The 10,501-nt window shown below is 40.6% G+C and overlaps 1 protein-coding gene across 1 annotated transcript in view; it reads right to left on the bottom strand.

Annotated features, from left to right (window-relative positions):
- Positions 1 to 6,568: 6,568 nt before the first annotated feature.
- The window catches only part of LOC145991475 (nose resistant to fluoxetine protein 6-like), a 44,418-nt gene continuing 40,485 nt past the window's right edge, over positions 6,569 to 10,501 (bottom strand). Inside the window, exons 14-15 of the mRNA XM_083127480.1 lie at positions 9,202 to 9,344; positions 6,569 to 8,504 (exon numbers count right to left, since the gene is read on the bottom strand). Coding sequence (XP_082983606.1) covers positions 8,367 to 8,504; positions 9,202 to 9,344 — 281 coding nt within the window. The 3' untranslated portion in view covers positions 6,569 to 8,366. The remainder of the gene's footprint in view (positions 8,505 to 9,201; positions 9,345 to 10,501) is intronic.

Here is a 10,501-nt window from a genome sequence, read left to right as displayed (position 1 = left end):
GCATTATGGAGCGGTCGGGGGCGGGGAATATGGGGGTGTCGAAAGGAGTTGAATTTACGCCAAATGGCTCCTATGGGGATAGTCACGTCGAGGGACTGGCAGAAGAGTTTCCATGCCAGTCGTTTGGCTTTAGTATATGTATTTTTTGCGAGCGTCTGTAGTTTGTGGAGCTCCTGCCATGTTTCAGGCGTGGGGTGTTTGGCATAAACTTTTTTGAGTGCGGTTTTTTTTTTTTTTTTTGATGGCGGCACACTGATTGTTCCACCAATGAATCTTAGGGAATCGGTCCATGGAAAAGAATTTTTGGCGCGTACCGCTCCGATCAAGTGCTAACGTGATCATTTGGAGGAATTTGGTGTACGTCATTGTCCGGTGAGAGGGTATGTCATCCATATAGTATAAGTTAAGGAAGTATGAACGAAAGGTATTCCAATTAATAGACTCGCGTGTCCATCGACGGACAGGGATGTCAGTCACTCCTGTAGTCGGAAAGGTGTTTGGTAAACAAATAAATATCGGCGTGTGATCACTCCCTCGTAAGTCTAAATCGTTTGTCCAGTTGATATGAGAAAAGAGGTTTGGGGACACTATTGTTAAGTCGATGGCAGTCGGGCAGGAACCATTGTGTGGGTAGTGGGTGGGGGTACCGTCGTTCATTATAATGAAGTCGTTGTCAGAGATCCAATGTTCAATGTTGTAACCTAGTCTATCGGTCTGGACATTACCCCACAATTGGTTATGGCTATTGAAATCACCGGTTATGAGATAGGGTCCTGGGAGTGTGTCGAGAAGGTCGGTGAGGGTGGATAAAGGGATATTCTGCGAAAAGTGGTGGGGAGGAATATAGAGGGAGAGGAGTGTGAATAGGTGTTGATGAAACTGAATGCGTACGGCAACAAGTTCGACATTAAACTGATGAATTAAAGGAAGGGAGGAGGGGAGAGGGAGGGGCGAATGTGGAATATTTTCATGGACGTAAATAGCAACACCTCGTTGTGTTGCGGGGAAAGGGGGACCGTAAGAGATGAAATGTGGGAGTCTGTAGTTCTCGTATCGAGTTCCTTTCACCTCTTGTAGGCTAAGGAGATGCGGTTTATAATCCGCCACCAGTTTCTGTAATTCGCATTTTCTAGCCGAAAAGCTGCGGACGTTCCATTGAAGGATAACAGGAAATGACATGGAGGGGGAGGAAGGAAGGAAAAATAAAAAGGGGAGAGAGACTCATGGAGGCGTTCTATGCCGGAATAGGCGGGCTTCCGTTGTAATATCTTCATTTTGTCGATAAGGTAAGAAAACGAGAAAAAATGAAGAGGAAAGAGAAACAAAAATGGATAGGTAATCAGCCTTCTATTATGGATAACAGTTGGGTCGTGAGGGCTTGTATTTGCTGGATGAGAATCTTTTGTTCGCGTATGTTTGATATTTGGAGCACTGATGCCCATAAGGTTGTTATGAGGTCCAGGAGTGATTTGTAGATTGTTTGTTGGTCGGGATATGGAACTTGCTGTGGTTCCAAATGCGGTGGTGGTACCGTGTCCGGGGGGGCCCTCCGGGCCGAATGAGCGTTACGCCCAATGGGGGGAGAGGGGGTAAATTCATCTTCTGATGTCGTTGAACTAGAAATCGTTCTTGTTTTGTCAACGTTAGGGCTGGGTGCCTTAACGTGTGAGTCTGGGTGTTGTTCCTTTTGGGGGGAATGGGGTATAGGAGTATTAGACTTGCCAGTCCAGCGGCGGGGTTGAATTTTGTTTTTGGAGCGAACTGTTTCCACGCCCTGCGGTGTGGTGGTCTGACGACCACTTGGGGTGGGAGGTGCAGATGCAAAATGCGTCTGTAAGGTATGGAAGGGGTTGTCCCAAGCGCCGAATTGGCGTGTTCCATTCGAGGGGGTTGAGGTGGGTGTGGGAGACAATTTGGGGAAGTCGCGCTTGTTGAGCAGGGGATTTAAAATATCTTCCCGGGTTAGGGGTGGGTGGAAGGTACCGGAAAGTTTGGCCTTCGCCTCGTAATAGGAGATATTTTCATCCGCCATGCGAGTTTGTATGTTTTGTTCTCGTTGCCAGAAGGTGCAGTGGCGGTCACGTGCCCCATGGGGGCCCTTGCAGTTGCTACAGTGAGGGGTGTTGGAGCATCCGTCCCCGTGTCTTTCTTGTCCACAGTTAGCACATTGTGGTTTAGACCGGCATTGAACCTGGGAATGGTTATAACGATAACAGCCAGAGCATTGTAACACCGATCGTACTCGCGGTTTGACTGTGAAGATTTCCTTGTTGATCAGCACTTTTTCAGGTAGATGTTTACCATGGAAGGTAAGGCAAATTAACTTGGTGTCCACGAGGTGGGAAGTACCATCCTCGCGCCAGATTTTTTTTCTTTAGTCTTTTAGCGCATGTGACCCGAAATGGGGAGTCAATGCCGTCTAGAATGTCTTGTTCTGTCACGTCAAATTCGAGGCCATACACGAGCCCTTCCCGTTGGATCAGGCTGTGAGGTATTTTGGCTCGGACTCCAAGGGAGTCCAGAAAGGTCCCGTTCAGCACAAAAGCGTTTGCTGTATCTGCTGTTTTAAAGGTGGCCCGGACCCTGTTTTTGCCACATTGTTCCACTAAACACACGGGGATGTTGGCCTTCCGGAATTTGTTGCCCAAACTGCCACTAGAAAGTTTACCAATGTTTTGATTGTGTCCTTCTAAGAGGACCACAAATGGGCCGGTGGTGTCGGTCGAATACCAAAGAGTTGGAGGTCTTGTGTCCGGTTGAGTGGGGCGGAACATTTTCTCTTGTTTGCTATCATTTTTACTCACCTCGTCCAGGGTCCGTTTACCTGAGCGTGTCACTGAGTCGGTCATGGGAATGTCATCATCATGTTGGTTTAATGGAAATTCCTGTGTAGCCAGGTCGACTAGTCCTTCCGCCGCCGTCCTCTCTCTCGGGTCCAACATTGCGGCATCCTGGGTGGTATCCGGCTGTCCGCCGGAAGCCACGATGATCTAATGGGTCGCTGTCTAGGGTATACTCCAAGGGGAAAAATACACTAAATCGTTGCACTGCACTCTACACGCAATTAACTTGACAATAAAGTCGTCGAAATTGAACCAATCACTCGCGATGTGCTGCTCTGTCGGATATGCACCGTGTTTTACGACTGAACCTATCACCTCGAGCGCTCGTACGCGAATCCTCCAGTCACGTAAAAGGCGAAAAGATGAGATGATTAGCCGAAGCTGCTCATCCAAATTACAAACTAAATATTGTGTGTGATTGAGAAAGTTAAGCACACAGAACTTTGTAATTATTATTTTTAAACATTTTATTTATTCTGCTTGAATTCTAGCAATATAACGTTAACGTTTACTAAAAGGGGAGATTCATTAACATGGATACGGATTTGGATACATCCTACTCTTTTCGATAAGTCCCGCTACGCTGGTAAACACTTCCGGTGCTGTCGCCATAGCAACGATAGACCTGGATTAATACCAGGATTTATACAACGCGCTCTCCACACTTTTTCCATGCAGTTAATATTGGAAATGGATTTTTTCGGGGGGGGGGCTGAACTTGTAAAATTGGGTAATTCATACCTGCGTTCAGTGGCGCAAGGACGTTTTTCATTTTGGAGCACAAAATTCAACTTACACACACGCGCGCACGCACACACACATGTATAACAACCAACCCCGGATTTCCCAATAGGCTTCGTAGTCCCGGGCCTAGAGCTGCATTTTGGTAGGGGCGGCACTTGTTTGTTTTAAATTTATAAGGAATACCTAATTCTCGGATTGCCTCTTTTTTTCTCCGGACACACGAATGGAATGGCTTAATGTAGTTGTATTGTAAATATGTATAAGTTAACGAAGAATATTTCTTAAGAGAGATAGGCTAGCAGGGCTCGGAACTAGTTTACTAATTTGTTGTTTTAATTACCGACGTTGTTGTTTCGAATTGTGCTGAGCTGGATCAGCGATTGCGGCAAGAACGTGAAGCCTGCCGCTTGCTTTTGAAAGACAACACCGGCTTGGCTGCGTTCCAGGAACGCCGTTCCTTGTTACTGCCGGCATTGGCCGCATATCGAAAGCATGTGATTCGCGTTGAATTGTTGAGAATTAAACTGTCGGCGCAAGCATTATTAAAGGGGTTTCACATTGTACTTTTTCTACTGTTAGTTGCTCGAGAATATTATTCAAGAAGTAGGCGGTGTGTTGAGTCTCGCGTGTCAGTGTCTCACGTGCGTTTGTTGGGGTAAGTTCAAAACGTCATTACGGTCATTATGAGTGATCAAAGAGTAAGACTCAGTGGGTCACAATACAAAAACAGAAAAGCGGAGAAAGATGAAAAGCAGGAATAATTTCTGAAGAAGGTTCCGAAAATCAGTTATTTTCTTTTATACAGAAATGCATTGGTGGCCGGCGGCAACTATGATGCGTAGTGCCAACGTGATCAAGTAAATAGAAAAAAAAAAACCTCCGCAATGCCCCCCGCCCCCTCCTTGAGGTTGCGTCACTGGCCAAGATGTTTATCCTCGTTTGGTAACGTGGAAAACAACACGTGTTTAAGTAATAACGTACTAATTCGATTCATCTTCACTCACTAACCTATCTTTATATTATACTACAGGACACTTCCCTAAAAATATAACAATTACAAGAGGAAAGGAAAAACAAATCGTATCACCTTCTCCTCCTCCATACACGCGTATTCTAACTGGATGTCGAAAATATATTTGTTATGAAAAGAAATTGTTGAAATGCCAAAGGAAACTCGCATCATCATAGGATTTTTTACTTTCATATTTTTAAAAAAAGTCTGGATGGCCCTCTTGGTGCATCTATCTATTATCAAAAATGTTCACTTAACTTTGGAAAAATACGTATTAGGTTCGTTTCTCCAAAAGTAGGCAGAAATTACTTCCCGTCTTACAAATCAGTCGTATTTAGCGAATTTCTTCTCAAGGTGGCAACTGTGTCGTGTCAACACTGCGAAAGTTCCCTCGCCGTGCCAGGCGAAGACGGGCAAGGTTTCTTATGGGCTAACCCCGCCACCTGCCACTTTGTTCTCGGCTCATGATGGAAATGTTCCTCGCTGAGACTTCTTCAACCCTCTGCACGTGTGTCCATGGGTTAGGCCAGTTCTTCGGCGGAACGGACTGTTGCCTCGCGAGGGTACGAAGGAAACAGCTGGCGATGCAGTCAGGAGGTTGGGGCGGTCTTCACGTCAGCTTGACCGATTGAAAGATTCGAATCTCCTTGTCTGTAAACTATCAATGTATTCATTTAACTTTACTTGGCGAGATATGCGTTTCTTCTGAGGGTAGTGCCATGGCACGGCGGCTCCAATCCTTAAGCCGCCGCTGCAGAAGAAATGTAATCAGGGAAAAAGTGAGGAAAGTGCCGTTGAGTCCAGTGTGTGTTATGTTAATTCTATAGATGTTTCTCATGCATCCAATGAATCTCTGGCATATCAGTTATCAGTGGCGGATCACCTAATGATTCTTCAGTTGCAATGGCGAAAGGAATAGGAAAGCAATAGGAAAGATAGTAATACAGAAAATAATGATTTTATTTCATTCTTGATAAACGGTATGAGGACCGGCAGAGTTTGTTTGGCCTAGTGGCGGCAAAGAGGTAAATCCGGCCCTGATAACAAATGTACTGTTTCATGCAGCAATATCTTAATAATAAATTGAAACTTTTCTAGTGTTTTTCAATGATACAGTTAGCATCTTTCATCGCTTTTCTTTAAAGATTCTAATATTATTGCTGAAAGTGCCGTCATAACATCGACATAAGCATAATGTAATGATCTGATACGGTTTCGTTATATGAAATGTCCAGGTACGTTATCCAGAAATTTCTGAAATTTTTGTAAATGGGAAACACGAGAATAATTAGTACTCTTTTTCGCACCCCTTAGGTTTCGAGCCCGCCCGAACTACTGCCCTGTATGTTACGCCCCTAAACGTAGAGTCTGATCTGTTCGCCGTAAATGTAGCAGCGGAAGTTACTTCGCGCAATGAATTGTGGGGGAAGTCGTTCTCTGAATATCCTACATTGAAATAACATGTTTCTATATTATTATCTTTTTTTGCATAATATTCCTTAAAAAAATGTCAAAGGCAGGGAAAGATGGCAAAATGAGGGCTGACTACTTTAAAAAAATTATACGTAGCCTCTCCTTTCGAAAATCCTGGGCACGACACTCATTCGATCCTCTCTCGAAATATATTTCTAGATATGTGCCTGTTATGTAAATATTATTTCATTCATACCTGAGGTGAAAATAGACAGGCGTGTAAATTCGATATTTTCTGTATGTGTATTTCAGTTTGCAGGTGTCTATAAATAAACCTTTACTTTAGAACAAGGTTCATACTACGGGAAAGCATCTGCAATGAGGATTGAGCAATAACTAGGCTGTATTGTTATCCATTTCTTCAGAAGAAAACCATTTTTGTTGTTTTAGTACAGAGGAGTGATAAATAATGTAACCACTTACATAATTAAACAGGTATTTATTAACAAATCACAAAATTACAAACTTGAAATCTTGTAAACATATTGACGTCGTTTAATGTCAGTCTATTCTTTTCATGCAGGAACAGGAATGAGTCAAGAACTTTGCAATGCGAAAAGGTGTTCTCCCATTATCTCGTGCATCTAAGGTAAGTAGAAAAATCATCATTCATCACTAGAGACTCTTCCACCGGTATTCAGTTTGCTTTGCTCATATCAAAACGTGTTAGAAACGAAATGGTGGCAGTCTCTCCTTCGACTGTTAATTGCATGAAGTAAATTTTTACACAACACAGTGCATGAAAAATAACTTTTCTCGTGCAAATTATTATGGAGTTAGGAACTGTTTTATATTTTAAAGAATAATCGTATTATAGATGTATGCACCAGCACCTTTACTTCGTTCATGCTTTGGTAGCAGACACAAGGAAGTACTTGAAAAACAAAGGTGAGAGTTACAATTGCTTGAAATATGTCGTATTACCAAGCTAATGTCAACGAAGCGTGCTATATTACCCAGCAAGTTAATGGAAGTTAAATGTGTAATATTTCAGGTTGCTCAACGCCAAAAAAAAATGGATTGAGCAAAGAAGATAATTTAAATAACAAGCAAGATAATGGCATAATATAGTCGGTGACATGGACGTCTGGAAGTGGGGGCAAAGGGGGGCTACACCCCCCCGGAAAATGAAGCGCAACCAAAAATTATATATTTCACACCCATAATTTCATTTCAGCCACAATAATATAGGCTAATTATTGCACAAACAGGAAAAATTAATATTGAAGCTATGTTTTTGTACAGCGCAACACTATAATGGTGGGCAAATATGCCTTGTATGCCCACCCTGGAAAAAATACCTTGCTTGCCCCTACCTCACCTTTTTTGGTATATTTTTGGTTGTAAACCCTTTTTTACCAAATATTTGTAATTTCAGTTGCAGTTAGTTTTAGCGAAGAACTTGGTCCTTATAACTACTTTGTTATTGGTCTTAAAAACCTTTAATTTTTGACACAAATTACACTAAAACGGCAATTGGACTCCTTACCTTACTTTTTACATATCAGTCCATCTGCATCTACAAGTAGATACTATAAAGAGTGAAGTCTCCTCATGTCCCAGGATTTCTTTATTCAGGCACATGTTGTGATTAATAGTGCAACAATACTCAAATATTAGTAAAAAAATTGGGACGGGGATATATTTTCATATTATTACGCGCACGTGAAACTTGCGGTAACTTCTATGAATCCTTATTAACATATTTGCACAGTGTTTGTATAGACACAGCTTATGGAAATTAATAACATTAAATAGTCATTTTTTAGTGTTTGGTAACTACTAAGAACTAGAAGTAAATTATTATTATTATTACTAATTCAACTGTTAGTAACAATTCATGCATTGAGCAATCTTCATAGTGCCGACTTCGGGGGCAAGGCACTTTCTCACCCCCCTCCCAAATTCACGTAGAGGAACAACTATTATATATATTTACATACATAAAATATTGATGATTCCAACCTTCCCCCCCAAATTTATTTTAAGTTGACGCCTCTGGCAATCTTCCTTGGTAATTACAATATTACAGTACATATATAATGTTGCCATGAGCGAATGTTGCTTAATGCTACCAACGATATTTCATAAATAGTTTCATATACAAAACATGTTGTACTTATAGTTGTCATTCTCATTCAATCCTTCTGTATCTTTTCCTAAATGACCGATGCAGATCAGAAGAAATCATCACAACAGTCAGATGTGTTCTAAACTGTATATCACTTTGAGATCACAAAACTCTGTATTCCTTTATCGCTGTCGACTAGGTCCTCTTCGATATATTATTTAATTTATTGTTGCGTAGTACTAGATTTTCTTCTGTTTGGGAAAAATATTTTTATCAATGATATCATTGGCTCTTCAAAAAGAAGACATACAAAGAGAGCCACTACATAACATAGAACCACGTTTCCCCATAAAAACAGTGCCTGCGAAAAGAAGAAAAAAATATTGTTAGCTTTGCATGAAACTTTTCAATACCCCCCTTTTTTTAACAATTCTACATTTCTGTAACTTATTTAACTGTGATAGTAAATTTTGTCTACGGAATGCATTCAATACAGTATAAAATTGGTATGGCTTTGAACTATTTATTCATCGAGACATTGAATAGATCTTACAAATCGTGTTCAAGTATGATTATCTATTGTGTATTCCTGTAGGTTTAGCATAAGAAGATGGTGTTTTACTAACCCTATATCAAAGCCAAAGTAAAGCGTACTTTTAACTTTTTAAAGAAAACTCTTATTTTTGTAGGTTTGTTCATTTTCGTATTGTTTTCATCCATACATAAGCCTAATACGTCAACAAAAAGTCACATTTCAAAGTAATATTAATAAGGATTGAGGAAAAAGTTATTTCAAATATATAACCAAAGATACGAGAAAACTTTCATAAAAGTATTATCATAATATAATGGTGTTAAGAAACATGTTGGCCATCCAAGGATTTTATTTTATGGTAATAATGATGAAACCTTAAAAATTTGCGATTCAAAAACCTTTAAAACTGAATTACAAACATTCATCAGTGCGGAGCAGAATGTAGCAAAATATATACGTTTCAAGATTATGAGACGTTATTTTATGTACGATGTGGCAAACATGTTGAATTAAATTTACTTACCATAGTAGGCACGGTGATGTGAATCGGGGAAGCTCTAAATGCGAAAATAGTTCTCATTACAATCGGGTGAATTAGGTAGACGCAGTATGTCAACCTACTGAAGGGCAGAAGGTATTTCCAAGAACCCAGCGAGTTTGGTATACCTATGCGGAAGATAGAAAATATTAATTTTATCCACAATTTTAATGATACTTACAGATGTGTATAAGGAAGGGAATGTTTGGTGATTCGTTCATCTCTCGTTTTATCATTTACCAATCAGCGACCAGTTATTCACTTGGGCAGAATGAACGTGTACTCTTATGAAGAAACCGATTCTCCAAGAAAAATACAATATTTTTTAAAAAAAGTAATTATATTCTTGAAAGCATATTGATTGATATCAAGGGAGTCATCGGAGAGGATCGAACCTCCTAATTGACACCACCTCGGTAATTTTCTTCATGCGTTTTAAATTACAAAAACTCATAGAAAGTTAATTTTATTTACTCGTATATTCCATCAGAATGACCAAGGGAAAAATGAATTAACTCGAAAAATTTAGTGTGAAATATTCTGTATTGCTTTCAATATTTTCTATTTCGAAACTATTTGTAATTTGTAATGTTAATAACATTAAAATTAAATTGGTAAAAGTAAGCCAAGGTATGTGTACAATCTTCCATTAAATCACATATACAATCTGAAGTTGCATAATTTCCCAGGCTCAACTCTCGGCGTGTTATGGGTGTTCTCAGTGGTGACGATTAGGGGGGCCGTGAGGACAGTTCTCCCCCAACTTTTACCCACGCACTATGCTAAAACTTATATACCAAGGGAAAGTATACAGTCCTTGCACCCCCCTCAGTTTTGGAACCCAATCGCCGCCACTGGGTTTTCTTTATGAGGGTCCCTTCATAAATTTGTAACGAGCGCGGATTGTCACAAGTAAAGACGGATCCACCTCTAAGTTTGTTAGCTTCTATGATCAACTTTTGTAACTGTTTAATGTAAATATTGTTAGTTCAAGATTGTAACGAGCTCGGATCGTCACAAGTAAAGACGGATCCACCTCTACGTATAATCAACTTTTGTAACTATTTAATGTTAATATATGTAGTTCAATATTTTCCCGCTCGCTTACGCTAGCATCGCCGACAGTATATAAGGGGAAAGCTTGGCTGGTAAGTTAGTTAGACTCCGCCTGAGGGCGAGAGAAGGTGTGCTCCGCTACTGCGAGAGATCAAACACCTGAAGGAGAGAAGGTGCCATCCGCTTATGCGAGAGTCCGAACACCGATAAGTTCTGCTTCGTCTTAGGG

This window comes from Lepisma saccharinum, chromosome 8 (genome assembly GCF_977018435.1).
Source record: "Lepisma saccharinum chromosome 8, izLepSacc3.1, whole genome shotgun sequence".
In the NCBI taxonomy this organism is placed as follows: Eukaryota; Metazoa; Arthropoda; class Insecta; order Zygentoma; family Lepismatidae; genus Lepisma; species Lepisma saccharinum.
This window is presented reverse-complemented; position numbering and strand designations above follow the sequence as displayed.